This window comes from Ictalurus furcatus, chromosome 27 (genome assembly GCF_023375685.1).
Source record: "Ictalurus furcatus strain D&B chromosome 27, Billie_1.0, whole genome shotgun sequence".
NCBI lineage: Eukaryota > Metazoa > Chordata > Actinopteri > Siluriformes > Ictaluridae > Ictalurus > Ictalurus furcatus.
Genome location: NC_071281.1, coordinates 1,290,034 through 1,309,576, shown reverse-complemented (window position 1 = coordinate 1,309,576; position 19,543 = coordinate 1,290,034). Strand labels below are relative to the sequence as shown.

Genomic DNA, 19,543 nt, shown 5'->3' with positions numbered 1-19,543 from the left:
CTTCTCCGTAATGAAACACACACATGGACGGATGAATGGATTGGTGAAAGTACATGTACACAGACACACGTGACTCTTTCATACCTCCCCGTGGTTAAATCTCGGGTCTCACTCAGTGCGCACACATTGACGGGTGGTAGAATGAATCGGACGGTTAGATTGGTTGACGGATGGAGAGATGTGCTAGCACACACAAAGGGTTCCTTTCTCATCAAGCATTCCTTCCCAGCATAAAACGCACATGAACACACCAAATTTAAAAAAATAAATAGATATTCATATTTACCCGATATGTAGTTTCATATTTACTCATTCAAAGGCAAAAATTCACACTTGCGGTGCAACGGAAAAGCGTGATCTTCCAGAGGTCGTGAGTTTGAATCCCAACGTTGCCACAGACATCCACGGCCGGGAGTCCAAATAGCGCAAAATGACACTAGCCAATCATGGGCATTTACGAACCCGTAAGTTTGCGTATGAGGAAGAGGGCGGATAGCACGTTCGCCATAGTTACACTACCAAGCGATGGCGCGTGAGCAGCAGTTCTAAAAGATGTGGAGGTTGGCGGTCACGGAGGAAGCGCGTGTTAGCCTTCACCCTTCCCGTTTCCTAGCTCTCGTATGATGGGTGAGAATGGCAGACAATCTGGGAACAATAGAAATCTTCTTAGGGCATGTTCTTATGCATGGATGGATGAAAGGACCGACACACACACTCTCTCTCTCACACACACACACAGACTAACCTGACCAGTCGGCGTTGAGTCTCCGGTCACGTCACACTCCAGCGGTTTGTAACTGATACAACAGCCTTAACAGCACAGCGGAAGCCAAAGAACACCACATGCATAATTCATAGATTCTGATGAATGTTATTTCGAAGCGATGAAATGTTTTACCATGTATTTCACACTTGAACCAATATCGATCCCAAAAGAAAAGTGCGCACTGAAATTGACCACACAGTCTTTCCTTTGTTGTATTATTTTATAGAGGTGGCTGGATCCGAGTAAACCGATCAGGAAACAGCTGAAAAGTAGGTGAAATAAGTTGCTTTCGTTCTTAAAATCATTTACAGGGGATATAAAAAGTCACATATATACATATATATATATATATATATATATATAATGGTAAAACCACAGGGTTTTGTGATGTAAATTTTTTTTTTAACCAAGATAAACCATGACAGATCGTTTACCAGCTTTAACGTGATCTAGCAACCAACAACATTCACGTGAAAAAACAAACATTTTAAGGAAAAGGAAAAAAAAACAACTTACAATAACCACCCTTTCACCCTATGCTCAGAATGAACCAATCGCCTTCAAACTCATTCAGAAGTATTTATCATAGACCTGTCATCATTTAAACATTCTGATTATCACCAAATTAAGATCAGCCATTACTGCAGGATTTCAACATCTAAACATCATCTTCTTGGTTTCATCTGACTGCTGAAGCCACGGTCTGCAAAGAGCTTACAAAGCCTGTACAGGATCTCGTTGTCGGAAGGTATCGATCCGGAGCCGGGTACAAAATAATCTCCAAAACGTTAGATGTACCATGAAACGGCGCGATAAGGACGTCCCTCTAAAATAAATGAAAGGACAAGATGAAAACTTATCAGGGAGGCGGCCAACAGACCTACAGCAACGTTAAAGGAGCTGCAGGAACTCTGCCAAGTACTGGACACTGTATTCTTCACATGTCTCGGCTATGGGTGTAGGGGGGCTAGACGGAACGCCCTTTCTCAAAAAAAAAAAAAAAAAAAAATTCAAGCCTAAATCATCCCAAACCATGTGGCAAACAAAATGCGTTCAGAAACAAGAGAGTTTATCAACCGAAGAACTCCATACTTGCGGTGAAGCATGGTGGTGGCAGCATCATGCTACGCGGCTGCTTCTCTTCAACTTGGACTGTGGCTCAAGTAAAGATCAATCGAATCCTGCACGTCTCCGTATAACAATCCATTCTGACACAAAATCTACAGGCCTCTGTTAGTCGCAAACTAGCGACTCCATATCCCAGAATGCACCACGAATGACAAACATGGCCGACGACTTCAACTCCCAGTCGAACACACGGACACCTTCTCCTGAGGACTGTTCCCAATCACGCGGAGTATCACCACACTACTTAAGAGGCTCTCGTACACAATGTCTTCGCAAAGTAATACACTCAGCTGCGTTTCGTCTCTGCCGTTACCAAGCCTTGATACCTTGTCTTTTGACCTCGTCGTATTACCTTGCCTCGTCTGGATTGGATTGACCTCTGCCTGTCTGTGTGTATTGACTTCTGTCTGATCCCTTGGACTTGTCTTTTGTATTAAAACTACCCAACCTGCACTTGCATCCGCCTTCAGCTCCGTTACCGGACAGCCGAACGTGACGAAAAATTTCGCCTTCCAGCACGATAACGACCCAGAGCACAAATCCGAGTCCACAAATAGATAAAAAGATGATCGAGGTTTTGAAACGGCTCAGTCGTAGACCAGACCGAAATCTTATCGAAAAGCTGTGGAATGAAGAAAAAGGGATCCCCCTCGCAATTTGATGGATCTGGAGCATTTTTGCAAGGACGAGTGGAATACAGTCGGAAATTGTGCCGTATTACAAGCAAAAGGTGCTTTAGAAAAGTAGCCGTTATTATTCAGCCATTACTTATTCAATATTTTTCACTTGAACTCCATTGGTTGTTATATCATAATGACCTTTCTTTTACTTTCACACTATCCGTCGTTACCCAGATGAGGACGGGTTCCTTCTGAGCCCGGTTCCTCTCAAGGTTTCTTCCTCGTATCATCTCAGGGAGTTTTTCCTCACCACCGTCACCACCGTCTCGCTCAATAGGGATAAATTCACACACTTAAAATCTCCATCCTGTGTTTATATGTTTCTGTAAAGCTGCTTCGAGACAACGTCCGTTGTTAAAAGCGCTACACAAATACAATTGAATCGAATCGAATATTAAAGCTGGGAAAAGATCGGACATGATTTTATCTTTGTGTAATTTTCACACACGGAACCTCTGCGGTTTTAACAGTGACGTGTAGACTTTTATATCTACTGTTAGTCTTGTCCCCAGAGTAAATGTCTGATCACTGGTTGTTTTGTTTTGTCTTTCAGGGATCGCGCCGAATAATCTGAGTTTTAGGGTGAAGTTCTTTGTAAGTGATCCGAGCAAACTTCAAGAGGAGTACACAAGGTGCCACCTTCTTACGTACTGTTTATCATGAAAAACCTCTCGAGCAGAAGCTCAAGTGTTTTTTTTTTTTTTTAAATGTACACATCTTATTTTCAGGTACCTGTACTTTTTGCAGTTGAAGCAGGACATCCAGAGCGGAAAGTAAGTAGATTTGTGGACTCCGGTTTACGGCACATGGACGCAGACAGACGGACGGCTCGACGCAAGTGTAGAATAGTATAGTATCGTGGTTTACGACAGCTGCTCCGTGTCCACTGTACGAGGAAGACCCGTACACCTGCACGTTCATGCGATTATTCCAGGTAGAACATCATGCGGCAGCAGCGCATGAAATCATAGAGATGCAGATCTGAAGATTCAGGTAAGGTTCACGTCAGGCGTCAGAATGGGGGAAAATGGTGATCTCGTTAGCTTTGACCTTGGCGTGGTTGTTTGTGCCAGATGGGCTGGTTGGAGAATTTCAGGAACTGACCATATCCTGGGATTTTCACCCCGAGCAGTCTGAAGAGTTTACACAGAGTGGTGCATAAAACAAAAAACACCCAGAAACGTCTCGTTGATAAGACAGAGAGGTCAGCGGAGAACAGGCTAGACTGGATTGAGCTGACAGGAAGGCTACGGGAACTCAAACAACCACTCTTTACAGCCGTGCTGAGCAGAAAAGCATCTCAGAACGCGCAAGCTTGACGCGCATGAGCAGACCACATCGGGTTCCGCTTCGGTCAGGTAAAAGTCAGCTGAAGTTCTGGATTCGTCATGATAATGAGTCTTTATTGAAATCCTTTTCTTCGCGTAGTCCAGCATGTCAGGAAGTTGGGGTCAGAGTGCAGGGTCAGACATGATATAGCGCCCCCTGGAGCAGAGCGGGGTAAGGGCCTTGCTCAAGGGCCCAACAGTGGCAGCTCGGCAGCGCAGGGGCTTGAACCCCCGACTTTCCGATCAGTAACCCAGAGTCTTAACCGCCAACCCCTCATAATAATGAAGGTTGAGACTTTAAAAGATCCGAAACCAATAAAATCCCCGAATAATTTTTCACCTGCAACATCTCATATAATTATGTTTTTTTTTTTTTTTTTTAGAATAATCTCATATAGCGTTGACTGACTGACGACGGAAAAGCCTTAACGCACAACTCTACTTTGTGTTTGTTGTCAATTGTGAATACGTCGCGACGTGTGTCCTCTTGGTCTGTTAGGTTACCGTGTCCCCAGAATGCAGCAGCGGTTTTGGCCTCTTATGCTGTTCAGGGTGAGTATTTCTTTCATCAGAGGAGTTTGAACACTTTCATGTAGAAGGAATTAATGATTCATCAGTACTGTTTAAAAAAACAGCGTCAGCTTTAAACTGTACCGCACGAAAACGATCAAAACTATACTCTTAGGAAAAGGTGTAATATGTATATTTGGGCACGGTGGATGTGTGTTTAAGTCTTTAAAGCGCACCTATTATGGTTTTTCAAATATTTCCTTTCGTGTCGCGTGCTCTAGAGCCGTTTGCGAACGTAAAAAAAAAAAATCTAAGCGCACGACAAACGCCGTTATCGACTCCTCCCAAAAGAAGGAACCGATTCCGAACAGCTGAAATGAGTCATCGGTAATTCCATACTTACTTCCTGTACTAACCTACGTAGGTTTGTAACAAAAAAGCCCCGCCTCTGGTCTCTGACAGCGGTAGACCAATCACAACAGACCGGGAAGTCTGACCAATCCGAGCGGAGTATGCTCTCGGAATTGGAATCGGAATTGGAAGTGGATTAGAACGAATCGTTTAGAACGAATCATTTAACGAGTCGTTTGTGACACCGGGGGGGAAAAAGGTAATGCTGCAGTTTAAATTACGAGCACGTTAACGTGTTTTTTCACCTTGGACGCACGTAAATCTATCGTCCGAGACGCCGAAAACAAAATTAGACACGTTTCAAAAACCATAACAGGTGCGTTTGAATGTTTTCAACAAGTGAAATTATGAACGAATGAGGATTAGGATTGTTGTGAATGAATGTCAGTTTGCCAGATAGATTTTTAAAAAATGCAAATTTATGCGCAGTTCATAAGATGAAGGTTCATTTGCATAAACGGATATAATTAAACTCTTCAAAAAATAAGAATATCCGTAATCAAGCGCCAAAGCTTCGCAGTGATGGCGGTAATGGTTAACCTCGTGCGCGAGAGGTGTTACGAGTCTTAACATCATCTGGCTTTGGCGCTCGGCCCGGCGTTACACTTTTACACTTTTGACCAAATTGGACGACTCGGCGTCTGAGACTTTAACAGGGAAAAGGAGCCGTTGTGCTCCCCGTTTTTTTTGTTTTTTTTTCTCTCACGCGCACCCTCAGTCACAATGTGCGCTCTGTGTTGCAGCCGAGCTGGGGGACTACAGCCAATCGGAGCAGTCGCCAGACTACCTTTCCGAGTACAGCTTCCTCCCGAACCCGCCGGAGGATTTTGAGAAGGAGGTCGCCAAACTGCACCAGCAGCACACGTAAGCCGAGAGAAACGGTCCACAGCTATCTGCAAATCCTTTATTATATAGTTATGTAAAAGACAACGTGATTTGGACTAAGTGGGGGGAGAAAGAAAGGAAGCAGCTGAGTACACACACACACACACACACACACACACACACACACACACACACACACACACACACACACTCACTCAGGCTAGAACAAGGCAGCTCATTGTTCCTAACTCTGAGATTGAGTCTCCTTACAAACTGCACAAATGATCTCTCTCTCTCTCTCTCTCTCTCTCTTTTTAAAAAAAAATCTTTTCTTTTTTTTCTTTCAGTGGACTCACTCCTGCTCAGTCAGAGTTTAACTACTTGAGTTCTGCCAGTTCTTTAGAGCTGTATGGAGTGGAACTGCACTGTGCTCGAGTGAGTAACTCTTCCTGCCTGCCTGCTTTCCCCTCTACTCTTTATTTATTTTCATCCTTTTACTGAGTTTTTTTTTTTTTTGAAAAAAAATTTGTTGTCCCCGGACCGAAGTGTGTCTCGATAAACAGAATTCAAACCTGCGATTATGAGCCCCACCCCCAAACGCACCCGGAACCGGTCCCGAGTGTGGACCCGTGTACAGTACACGCCCCTTAAATCACACAAACGAGGGCGCTGATCGAGTAAAACGCATCGCGACGGATCCCAAACGCCTTCTTATTCTTATTCCCCGAACGTGTTCACGACGTGCGTAGAAAATAAAACTGTAGGCTTTTTAAGGCGGGCCTTTTTGAGTTGTATTTAACTCCCCCTAATTAAAGACGTGCATGTGTGTGTTTTGTCTTTGTTTTTTTTTTTTGTGTGTGAAATATATGATAATATTACAAATGACAAATCGCTGTACAACCAGACCAGGCTCTCTCCCGTGACGCTAACCGAACTGTATGTGACAGGACCAGAGCAACACCGAGGTCCACATTGGAGTGATGGCTGCTGGGATCTGCATTTATAAAAACAGGGTACGGGTCAACCATTTTCCATGGTGAGTACCTGTACAGTTTAACACAACACTGGCAAATAATCGCTGCATATCCCTTATACAGTGCTAATGTAGATTTCACGACCTCCTCTACTGTAATATCTGCTGATGTTTGTGAAGTACGTATGAGGTGTACACTGAACGTAGCTTCAAATCACATACACTCACTACACAGAACCATTTCTATATTATACCGTGATGTGTGTGTGTCAGGGGGAGGGGTCTAAATATATATATATATATATACATATTTGTGTATAATGTAATATAAGAAGTAATAAAAGTGTAGCGTGGAGGTATTAATCACTTTTTGTTCTCTTTTTCCTGTTTCCTCTCACACTCTCATTTCGCAGGGTGAAAATTGTCAAAATATCTTTCAAATCGAGACAGTTTTTCGTCCAACTCCGAAAGGAATCGGTAAGCAGTATTTCCCCGACACGGGAGTGGAATTTGTCGCACGTTTTTTTTTTTTTTTTTTTTTTTCCCTGAAACGTCGTTCCACACGTCCTACTTAATCATGCCGGATGCTTACGTTTACGCTCGGGATCGTTTTATAACTAGCAGTGTCCTTTGCGTATATATACGGATATTCCTCTCGTCTTCAGGCATCAAACGTATAACTCGTACGCGTTCGGGATGGAATTTATTCCGCGGACAGCTTCCACAGTAGTGGAAGTTGTTCGGCTCATGCGAAAGTACACACGTGAAGTCATGACCATTTGGGAAGAAAAAAAAAAAAACACGTTTTATTCATATAGAATACGTCTCACTCAGCGTTTTATTTATTTTTTACAGCGACGTTCTGTTAATGGGAAATTCGACCTCGAAGTAGTGGTACAAAACGCTGGACTCGCGACTATACAGCGCAATCGCAAACGTATGAATCACTGCGTTTCTTTATTTTTCTCCCCCGTCCTCAGAGTAAGGGCCGGGAGTCCCTGATGGCGTTTAGCATGGCGAACTACAGAGCGTGTAAGAACGTCTGGAAGGCCTGCGTGGAGCACCACACGTTTTTCCGCCTGGAGCGCCCCTTACCACCGCAAAAGAACTTCTTCACACACTACTTCACTCTCGGCTCCAAGTTCCGATACTGGTGAGATACAGAACCTTTTTTCTTTTTTTTTTCTAATTTCGTGAGATTAGCGAACGCACGAAGACAAAACGAGAGCCTTTTAAAGCATGAGACAAAACTTGTTGACGATAATACACTAAATGATAATGGAAACGCATTAAATAATGATTGACATGTAACCATTACCCACACGCATCTCCTAATTGACAGTCGCTCTCTGTATAACAATCACTTTATTAATTATACACTGTATAATCAGTCACTATGTAATTACCCAGTCACTCGGAGAATGTTAATAAAACCGGTATATCTTTATTGGGCGGCAGTTGAAATTCCTTTCATCGCTCCTCCACGAACGCGACACCGTGTAGGACAATCGCGCTACCCCTGGATATCAACAATGTGGTGGTGGTTTTTTTCTCTCTCTTTTCCCTCAGCGGAAGAACGGAGGCTCAGTCTGTCCAATATGGAAAAGAGCAAGGGGTCAAGGACCGAGTGTTCGCCAGGTAACGCACTAAATATAGGTTAGACACATGAAATAAAACGTTATACACGATATTATGACGTTATATCATACATCGTGATATTGCTGTCGTGGACATGGTGACATTACATCACTACATCACGTTACCGAGTACCCCGTGACTGATCGTTTTTCTATAACGGCATGTCTCAACGTGTCTTGATCCTTACATGTACAGTGGATCTAAAACATAAAACTAAAAAAAAATAATTAAAACAAAAAAAGTCTACACACCCCTGTTAAAATGGCAGGTTTCTGTGATGTAAATAAATAAACCAAGGTAGACCACGCCAGAACTTTTTGTGCTTTTACTGTGAAATATTTAACAAATATTTAACAAATTTAACTTATTAACAAAGGGTTAATAAGTAGAATAATCTGGCTGCATAAGTGTGCACACCCCTAAACGAATACGTAGTTGAAGCAGCTTTAGATTGAATCTCAGAATTTTTGGGTAAGAGGTCATTAGTTCATCACGTCTTGACAGTGTCAGTAGCAGTGTTTTGCCATTCTTCCTCACAAAGGCGTTCCAGCTCTGTCAGATGGGCGGGACGTCTCCTGTACACAGCCCTCGTCAGGTCACCCCACAGGTTTATGATTGGATTTAGGTCCGGACTCTGGCGGGGCCGTTCCAGAACCTCGGACTTGTTCTGGTGGAGCCGTTCCTTTGTCGATCTGGAGGTTTGCTTCGGCTCGTTGTCGTGCTGAAAGGTGAAACTCCTCTGAAGTGTTTAAACAGAAGCCTGAAGGTTTTGCACTAAAACTGACTGGGATTTGGAGCTCTTCACTGTCCCCCAGTCCCAGCTGAAGAAAAACAGCCCCCGAGGCTGATGCTGCCACCACCGTGCTTCACCACGGGGATAGTGGGGTTTATTGTGCCAAACATGTCTCTTGGTATTATGGCCAAAAAGTTCAGCTTCGGTCTCATCAGATTATTGGACATTACTCCACACGGTTTCGGGGGACTGGGTGTATTTTTATTTATTTATTTATTTATTTATTTATTTGGTTAAAAAAGGCTTCCGTCTTGCCATCCTACCCCTTAACCCGGTGACATGAAGAATTCTGGAGCTTGCTGTCACAGAGATGGTTGAAGCAGCACTCGTCAGAAATTGCTGCAGTTCTTTGAATGTTGCTGTCGGCCTCTCGGCAGCCTCCCGGACCAGCTTCCTCCCGATCTTCTCATCCGTTTTAGAGAACGATCACTTTTACGGAATCCTGGTCTTAGTCGTGTTACTGTCCGTCACATATTTTCTCCACTCGTTGATGGTTATCTTTACAGAGTTCCGTGGTCTGTCCAATGCCTTGGAATTTTTTTGTAACCCTCTCCCGATTGATATTTCTCAACGGTGAGATCCCGGACCTGCTTTGTAAGCTCTTTGTGACCCAGGGCTTTTCCAGTTGGATGTCGCCAAGAAGATGTCAGGAAAATCCTACAGGACTTTATTTGGGAGTAATGAGTCACTTTAATTGATGGCAGGTGTACACTAATTACTATTTAACACGAGATCGAACCTGATTGGTTGATTCCGAACACGGCCACATTCTCGATTATAAAATAAGTGTGCACACTCAAAAAAAAAAAAAACCCCATTTCTGTGTGTCCGTCACTTGATATTTCTATGTTGAAATTTCACAATAAAGGCGAACAACTTCTGACACGATTTCACAAAAACCTGCCATGTTAACAGGGGTGTGTTGACTTTTTACGTCCACCGTATCACGTCGCGCTTTACGTTAACCCAGCGAGTGCTCCGCGTGTAGAAAAAAAAAAGCTACGTTCATTGCACCCGCTCGTCCTTCTCTGAGCAGCTGTGAAATCTCGAAATGTCCACTCTTTTCACAGCGACAACGAATCGAGCGTCCTCCTGGCGTTCACACGGCGTCATTATTATAGCATCCTTTCCAAACGAGTAACCATTAGGTGACTTTATGATGACGTTTGTAGCGACGGACGTTAACCATCTCCTCTGATATTATCGAAATGAAACGGCGTTGTCTGACTTCATTTGAAGACATTTGAAACATACCCGATGAGAAGCAGTAGTGGGGCTTCCCCCCCCGAATCCTGAATAAGTACAGCACTTTTACAGCGAGTGTGAGTGGGATTTGGAAAGTGTGTGTATTTACAGTCAGTCAGATGCTCAACACGCACAAAAAAGAAATGGATAAAATGTCCTTGCGTGTGGGTGAGACGTGTCTTCAGTCCTCGACTTAGTTTTCCGTGTGTGTGTCTGTGTGTGTGTGTGTGTGTGTGGTTAAATATTCTGAGAAAGATACATCTAAGTAACACAGGAAGCTTCCACAGGGTGGGTGCATATGTGTGTGTGTGTGTGTGTGTGTATGGGTTTAACAAGAAGACACTCCCTCTCGGTTTTAAAGAACACTTATTGTTTAGTGTATATCGTTGTAAATGATGTTGGGACTGAAGATGAGGCTGAGGCTGTCACACTGTGCTTCTAGCAGGTACCTGTTCATTTGCTTTGTTTCTTCTGACGGGCTTCTAGTTATTACGGTTGCCTGCTTTCCTGTTCGTGCTTTGTAGCTGTTTTGATTACACATGCATCGCGAGCATTTCATCATAGTCTTTTATTAATGCCTCCAGAGAGCGTTTCAGTGCATCCTGTGAAAAATGAAAAGTGAAACCGCATACAGCGAAAAGAAATAATAATATACAGTAAACCTTGTTTGTATACGAGAGGCTTATACGTACGGGGAGACGCGAACTTCTTAATCGCTTAACATTGTTTTAATGTTTTAACTTTTAAAACGCGCTATAAAATGACATACGTGATCCCTGATTTCTCCATCTGGGGATTAGTAAAGTATTATCTTATCTTATATTAACAAACATGAGGAACATTTTATGGTAGAACTTTCTATCACTTTCTGTATATATATATATATATATTTGTTATGTGGTATGAAAACTTATTATTACTACAGACACATTATTGCAGTTTTGAAAACGTTACTATGAAACTAATGATAATAATAAAACATCCAAAAATGACACTGACGCACGCGTCTATAATCATATTGCCATTTTCGGAAGCACTCGGTGATGACATTTCAGATGTGACTAACGCTGGCACAATGTTACATGAGTATAAGTTATCAAAGGATTGTTCATAACACAGAATTTCATACGAGTGTGTAAAAACGCTCACGCGGAATCCCGTACGAAGGATTATAAGCATGATTTACCAATACGAGCTTTTTATTTCTATCGTCGTGCGCGTACGTAGAATTAACACGCCGAACAGCCTGTCGCTTATGATGTCTGAAACAAATCCAAATCATGTTGATCTGAGGAGGATTTTAAACATGCTGGACAAGAAATACAGTGGTGCTTGAAAGATTGTAGAATTTTCTAGATATCCGCATAAAATGTGAAGCTAAAAACATGATCAGGTTTCCACACAAGCCCTGAACGTAGACAAAGAGAACCCGGTTCAACAAATGGGACGTAAATATCACACCTGGTCATTTATTTATTGAGGGGAAAAATGATCCAGTATTACATATCTGTGAGTTGCAGAAGTATGTGCACCTCTAGGATTAGCAGTTCATTTAAAAGTGAAACTCGAGGCAGGAGTTTTTCGGTCAGTGAGGACTTCAGAAAAAGGAGTTGTTGATGCTCATCAGGGTGGAAAAGGTCACAGAACCATCTCTAAAGAGTTTGGACTCCAACGATTCACAGTCAGACAGATTGTGTAGAAATGGAGGAAATTTAAGACCAGTGTTCCCCTCCTCAGGAGTGGAGACCAACAATCAGTTCAAGAGCGAGACGTGTAATAGTCCACGAGGTCACAGAGGAACCCAGAGTAACTTCTAAACATCTAAAGTCCTCTCTCACGTTGGCTAATGTTAATGTTCTTGAGTCCACCATCAGGAGAACACTGAACAACAACGGTGTGCATGGCAGGGTTACAAGGAGAAAACCACTGCTCTCCAAAAAGAACATCGCCGCCCTTCTGCAGTTTATTAAAGATCACGTGGACGAGTCAGACGGCTAATGGATGAATGTTTTGTAGACGGAGGAGACCAAAATAGAACTTTTTGGTTTAATTGAGAAGTGTTATGCTTGGAGAAAGGAAAACACTGCATTCCAGCATAAGAAGTTTATAACACCTGTGAAACATGGTGGTGGTAGTGTCATGGTTCGGGACTGTTTTGCTCCATCTGGACCAGGACGGCTCGCCGTTGTTGATGGAACGATGAATTCTGAATGATACCAGCGAACTCTGAAGGAAAATATCAGGACATCTGTCCGTAACTGATCAGCAGTTCCAGAAATGTTTAGTTGAAATTATTGCAGCACAAGAAGGTCACACCAGATACCGAAAGCAAAGACTCATACTTTTGCCTCTCATCAATAAATGACCAAGTATAGTATTTATGTCTCGTTTGTTTACTTGGGTTCTCTTTATCTACTTTTAGGCCTTGTGTGAAAATCTGATGATGTTTTATTGATGTCATATTGAGTAATCGCGTTCAGTAGAACCGCTCGATCGTGCGTGCGATATCGCTTTTATACGACGGTTCTATATTCTACGACAGAAATTATTATCGTGTAAGTATCATTTGGCCGAATCTTTTGCTCATTGTGATGTTTAGCAGAAAAAGATCCTGCGGAAACCACACTCGTACTTTATGGCACGTCGGATAGCTGGCTAGCTCAGCTCGGTTTATACGTTCCCGTTAAAGGCGACCAATCAGATTAGTGGACCGGAACGAATTGTTGCGTAATCGATAGCGCTGTTTTCCACTGTAGTTGGTGTTATCTCATGCCGGTGGTGTACGCGTTTGTTTTTGAGACGATCCAGCAGAATCGTTAACATAGAAACAAATGGACCACGAAAGCTTTACAGAACCAGCTGGTTATTTGTAATGGTGACGCTCTGTAGAGTATGAGCGCATGCCCTGGTGTTGGTTAAAATTCAGACCGCATGAGAGAATAACACCGAGTGTAAAACACGTGGGCAGCAAAAGCTTCGTATCAGACCACCGACTCACAAGACGGGGGGGAAAAAACAAGACATTTTCTCAGTCCGGATGCATAAGTCACGCCGACTTTCTCACACCATCACTTCTGCTCCTGTACAGGCGTGACTTTTCTTTTTCGTGTTTTCTCTCCGACTTCTTACGGGCATAAGGTATACCCGAAAAAAAGCGATTTCAGTTTCAAATCCTGGCTCCTTTAACAATTTAAATATCATCCGGTGTTTTTTTTTTATTATTTTTATTTATTTATTTATTTATTTTTTAATTCTCTCAAAAACTGAGATCAATACAAAACTTTGCAATGGTATTTCCGGTAAATTCCGGATCTCCAGCTATTACAGTATTTTTTTTTCAATTAAAAACTCGCATCTTATATATTTATCCATCTATATTTGTTTATTCCCAAAACAAAAAAAAAAAGGGTAAATAAATGTGTCCTTACAGAAAACGTCACCGTGTAAATGATTCCACATTTTGTCCCTGTGTACGGATTGTTTTTTTGAATATATATTAACCAACACCAATCAGAATTGAGCATTCGATAGCACTGTGTTATACTGTAATCAGTATTATAAAGCTACAAACGACTAAACTCGGGTCACCGGCGTTGAATGTGTTCCGTTGCCGACCTTTGACCCCAGGTCACCCAGCAAGCCGTTGGTCAGGAGGCTGGTGAGCGGGACGGACTGGGAGACGGTGAGCAGGAACTCTCTCTCGGACGAACGACTGGAGACGCAGAGCCTGCCCAACCGCTCACGCCCGGGCTCGCCCAATCAGTGAGTTCGCATTTACATATTTTACTTTACAGTATGTTTATACCTTGCAGGGAGGTACTGAATCTAGGTATCTCAGACAGGAAGTAGCCAGTTCAAAGCACTTCAGCCGGTCATGTTATTTGCCCAGCTCTGAGAGCAGATGTCACACGTGGTACGCTCTAAATCCTTATTCACGTTTTTGGCATCTGAGCTTGAATGTGGCTTTCACACTCGACCAAATGAATAAACTCTTAGTGCGAACGAGTAATAATAATCATAATAATAATAATAATACCTGAACACTGTGATTGTCACCTGCAGTTCCATATTCGCTGCGGATGGTACCCGGATCCGGCCGTCCTCCATCGGCCACCTGGTGGACCACGTGATCGATGACTCGGTGTGCCAAGCTTTCTCCAACCATAAGTCGGCGTCATCCACACAGGCTAACAGCATCAGCTTGGACTCGACCCCGTAAGTGTGCTCGTTGACGTTTATGACCTGTTTCTGATTCGACACACAGCTTCGTCTCGGTTATTAGCACACTACACACTACAGTATTTAGAATAAGACGCCCTTATCCAGCGCGACTTACGACGATCTCGTTTACACATCTGAGCAGGTGAGGGTTAAGGGCCTCGCTCAAGGGCCCAACAGCGGCAGCTTGGCAGCGCTGGTATTTCAAACTCAACCGCTGAGCTACCACGTCCCTTAACGGACATCTATAAACGCAGACGATCTTGCAGCGTGCGCCGGAACGGGCGGCTTCTCGTTCTTGGAGGTTCTCTGTTAAGTTTTGATTTCGGATTAAATTCCAAACGGACAAATATTGCTGCGCTTTGTGACCACAAGGAGGTCGTCAAGTCCATATCCAAATCCCGTGGTTCTGGAACGGGATGTCCAACCAGCACATATGATGTGATGGTCAGGTGTCCACATACTTTTGGTATGTGCCTGCTGGGGGTCCCGACAAACCCTTTTTAACATTTTCTTTCATTTACACTACATTTCTCTCTCACGTTTGTTTGCAACGCCGTCACAGTTGCTTCTCAGATTCATTTCCCCTTACCGCGGAGCACCATCAGCTGCTTTCGGGTTATACTAACATGCTAGATTTCTTTTCATCGCTGATGGAAATGGTTGCGGGTGTGTCCGGTTTTGAAGTGCGCTGTGTATAGGTTCGTCAGCAGAACAGACTGCAGTCGTCAGTGATATTTCCCTATATGACGGATCTTACTCTTAAAAAAAAACACATATCGGTGGGTGTCTCTTTAATATACATGTATACTCATAGCTAGGATTAGTATATTACACCGTTCAGCCGTAACATTAAAACCACCTGCCAAATATCCAGCGGTTCATCCATTGTCCCTCTGAAGGTGTGCTGTGGGATCTGGTGCCAAGACGTTAGCGTTAGCAGCAGATCCTTCAAGTCCCGTAAGTTACGAGGTCGGGCATCCACGGAACGGACCTGTTCGTCCGTGTCGTCCCACAGACGCTCGCTCGGATTGCGCTCTGGGGAATTTGGGAACTCTGTCATGTTCGTCAAACGCTCAGATCCTTACGCTTGGCCATTTTTCCTGCTTCCGACACGTGAACTCCGAGAACTGACCGACCAGCCCTTCGTAATCGATGTCATTCACGTCACGTCAGTGGTTTTAATCTTGTGTGTGTGTGTGTGTGTGTGTGTAGACAGAGAGATATGGATGGGTGGGCGTGGGTGACGAATCAAAGGAAAATGAACAACATAACCCGTCTCGGTAAGGTGTTGAGCCACCGTGAGTCTCCATAAGAGCTTTACTACACAAGTCTCTGGAACCGTACTGGAGGGACGAGTGCTATATCGTTTAACACGTCACTCCAAAATCCCCCAAAACAGTTCAATTAGGCCACGGCGTAAGATTTACGTCCACGTTTGTACGTGTTTCCTCTGCAGGTTAGAATGGTTTCCTCGTACCGTCAGTCAGAAGAACATAATAGCTAATAACTTGCGTTTTACACGGCGTCCCAAATTTTTCGTAATTGAGGTTCGCAGGCGATGACCGCACGCTTTAATACATAGTGGTGACTGTGACAGTGTGTGTGTGTGCGTGTGTGCGTGCGTGCGTGTGTGGGGGGTGGGGAAAGGTTCATATTTGAGTCATCGCAGTTTCCACAGTGCTCAGAGTTTCAGTTGGCATTTGGTACGTGCGCTTATTTTAGCATTACACCCTAAGTGGAAACTTTCTCTGGTTGGAGTCGTGGTTTTGTTTTGTTCTGCTCGGGGTGGTGAGGTCTCGTCTGTGTATACTGACGGTGTAATACAACTCGCATCTTATTTCTACGTCTAGAACTGCGCGCTGGTGTTGGATTTGAATATAATTGAAGAAACGTGTAGTGCTTAAATGATACGTTTGTGGGCGGAAGCACTCGCAGGCTTAAACGGCGGGTTTTCAGTTATAAAGTTGTACAGTCCTGATGCCGGTTGGAAGGCTGGAATGTTCCGGAATCCGAGAAGGAAAAATCGAATGCCCGTGAAGTCATCCTGACGTCGCGACAGTGACGCTATTGTTGTAGTCGAGGCTTCATTGTAAATATGAGAATGTGGGCAATCTATATTGCACACACACGCACGCACACACACACACACACACACACACACAATCACACGCTCACTGGAAGACTGATCAGCAGCTGCGATTGTGCTCCGTAATGTTTTTAAGTGTTTTAAAGGGGTCATATGATGCTATTTTAAAAGTTCATTATGTCGTATATCGGGTGGAATAGATTGGGTTAGCATGCTTTTAATGTAAAAAAAAAAAAAACAAAAAAAAAACCCGGCACATTCTTTTTCACATACCGTACGTTATCGTAGCGACGCTATTCCCAGTCTGTCCGAAAGCCCTTCCTTCTAAAAAAAAGCCCAGAGTGCTCTGATTGGCCAGCTGACCCAATGCGCTGCGATTGGACCACAAACCTCAAGCGTGCGTAACGGCGTTTATGATAACGTAATCACGTCGGCTTCGCTTCCGGAGCATTTATAAACACCGTTAATAACGTCGTCGGATTTGTTTTCACACAGCCTGTCGTACCGGATGTTTCGCCTTCGTGCTCCTCTCGTCCCAGAGGCTGATCTGCTTAGCAGTGTCAGTGACTATTGAGCAGGACTGCTTTCATGCTTGTAATCAGAGCATTCATAATGAGGCTGTGTGTGTGTGTGTGTGTGTGTGTGTGTGTGTGTGTGTGTGTGAGAAGACCAAGGCCAGGCCTGGTTACATTTCTTGCTACAGGCATGAGAGCTAATCCTCCCGCCTCGTTATGCTAATATTCAGATTCGCCCTTTCCGGTGTCGGGAGAACCCGATCATGAGGGTGCGGAATTTGTGGCGATTTTAAAAAGGGAACGCGGCGGAAGAACAGACGACGTGCTGTTTGATCTGCCGTTCATTTCCACCGTGCTTGCCTTGCAGATCTCCGGACAGCGCGATAGACAGCCAGCCTCCTGCTCTTCCACCGAAGCAGTCCAGGAAGAACCTGATTAGTCACATCAGCCAATCCCGATCTGAGCTGGAGCTCGATGAGCACGCCACCGAACTCTACGACGTGCCTGTTGCTTCAGATAAGAGCATGGTGGGTTGATTTATTGATTGATTGATTGATTTATTTTTGCTTGTAGTGTAGTGTAATAATAAACGAAAGCTTGTAGCCTCGAGAGCATTTTTGGCGCCGTAATTGCGCGTGCACTCGATGGTTGTGTATATCTGAGGGTTTAATCGATCCTCCCTGTGCAGAACGGCGCAGTTCCGCATGACAACCTCGTGCTGATCAAAATGAAACCGGACGAAAACGGACGTTTCGGATTCAACGTCAAGGTACGTTTCGAGTTTTTACTTTAAAACGGCCGATTTGGGAAAATACTGAAGGATCGGTTAGCGTCAAAAAATCATGACCCTCCATCCACAGGGTGGCGCTGATCAGAGGATGCCAATCATCGTGTCTCGCGTCGCTCCTGGAACTGCGGTAGGCTCAAACTGGCGCCCAGAGTTTCTCTGTAGCCTTTTCATTTGAGTTCACCGAAACTGCGTTCACGCCATGCCGTAATTACCGTAATTACAACTCGTAAACTAGGAATTTTCGGAGAGCTCCGACTTGTACCCCATGACCGGGGTACAAGCAACTGCGGTAATTCCGACGTAGCGTGGACGCAGCGTGAATGCATCCTGTGTGTTGCTTACTCACTTGTGACATGCGTATCCGACTTCTCCCTCACTCCAGGCTGACCTGTGTGTGCCGCGCCTTAACGAGGGGGACCAGGTGGTGCTGATAAATGGGCGGGACATCTCCGACTACACGCACGACGACGTGGTCATGCTAATCAAGGCCAGCTGTGAAAACCAATCGGGAGAGCTTATTCTGCTAGTAAGACCCAATGGTGAGGAGCTGATCGTCATGGCTTGACGCCTACGCAGTGCGCTGCGGATTACAGACGGTTTATACGACATTCTGATTGGTCAGAGGGTGTTGGCGAGTGTTATATAACAGCGGTGTTGACGGTAGAGGAAGTAAACACTTTGGAACGTGGTGTTAACGCAAAAGGGCTGGGCTTTTACGTTGTTGGTCATCTGGACGTTCTGGTTATTCCAGATGTTTTGCTAAAATGTTCGCGAAACGTTCAGATCCTCACACTCGCGTCTCTGGCCTTATGGCACGCTTTGCAGCAATCTACGACGTGGACGAGGAGGACGAGAAGCTGGATCTGGAGCCGGAGTTCCAGTACGTTCCGGAAAGCTGCGGTTTGGATCGGTCGCACTCGGAACCGGACGGATGGAAGTCGTCCTTCCAGATGCTGAGAGATGGACTGAGCACCGGCTCTGTTCTCGCTCAGTTTGACGTGAGTCACACGCTACGCTCGTTTAGTTTTTGGGTTTCCGTCGTCGTAGTTTATGGTATGTTTAGTATCACTGATATTTATTTATTTTTTGGTTTCAAAATGACGTTTCATCTCGTATCTCGTCTGCATATCTTTACCCGCTTTTTAACTAGAGGACCTTACAGTCGCATGCATCTGAATATCACTTCCTGTTATCATCATGTGCACACTGTGCTGTTTCCTGTTTCATGACACTGCTGTTTTTCTAGCAGAGTTTTCTCACACTCCGGACTCTGAGATCCAGAACCGATCTCGAACGGGTTTTTGAGTGTCGGAAAAGGAAATGTATGTTGGGGGATCTGGGAAAACCCCCACATCTGTCCTTACTTGTACACCTAGGCCGAGTTTCGTTTAGTTTGACCTGACGCGTTGCTCTCCCAGTAACCAGCTTCATTTCGCTCAGTCGCAGTTTCTAAGACGAGTCCTTAAAGAAATGTCGGTCGTTGATTATTTATCTCGCGCATAATAACCAGAATTCCATACTCTAGATGGATATAAGTTGATACTTTTCTGCTTCGAGTGAAGAATTTGAAGCGCTTCTGAAACCTCGGCTGTGGTTAAACCCCGAGGGGGAAACCCCAGCGTCTCTAAACTTCA

At 44.2% G+C, this 19,543-nt stretch overlaps 1 protein-coding gene across 1 annotated transcript in view; it reads left to right on the top strand.

Annotated features, from left to right (window-relative positions):
* ptpn4b (protein tyrosine phosphatase non-receptor type 4b) overlaps positions 1 to 19,543 on the top strand; it is a 36,046-nt gene that overhangs the window by 9,825 nt on the left and 6,678 nt on the right. The window contains exons 4-20 of the mRNA XM_053616985.1: positions 993 to 1,035; positions 3,128 to 3,206; positions 3,303 to 3,347; positions 4,402 to 4,454; positions 5,567 to 5,687; positions 5,996 to 6,083; positions 6,596 to 6,684; positions 7,035 to 7,098; positions 7,602 to 7,774; positions 8,191 to 8,259; positions 13,925 to 14,059; positions 14,360 to 14,512; positions 17,487 to 17,646; positions 17,808 to 17,888; positions 17,980 to 18,036; positions 18,292 to 18,448; positions 18,735 to 18,907. Of these exons, the coding sequence (XP_053472960.1) occupies positions 993 to 1,035; positions 3,128 to 3,206; positions 3,303 to 3,347; positions 4,402 to 4,454; positions 5,567 to 5,687; positions 5,996 to 6,083; positions 6,596 to 6,684; positions 7,035 to 7,098; positions 7,602 to 7,774; positions 8,191 to 8,259; positions 13,925 to 14,059; positions 14,360 to 14,512; positions 17,487 to 17,646; positions 17,808 to 17,888; positions 17,980 to 18,036; positions 18,292 to 18,448; positions 18,735 to 18,907 (1,740 nt within the window). The remainder of the gene's footprint in view (positions 1 to 992; positions 1,036 to 3,127; positions 3,207 to 3,302; positions 3,348 to 4,401; positions 4,455 to 5,566; positions 5,688 to 5,995; positions 6,084 to 6,595; positions 6,685 to 7,034; positions 7,099 to 7,601; positions 7,775 to 8,190; positions 8,260 to 13,924; positions 14,060 to 14,359; positions 14,513 to 17,486; positions 17,647 to 17,807; positions 17,889 to 17,979; positions 18,037 to 18,291; positions 18,449 to 18,734; positions 18,908 to 19,543) is intronic.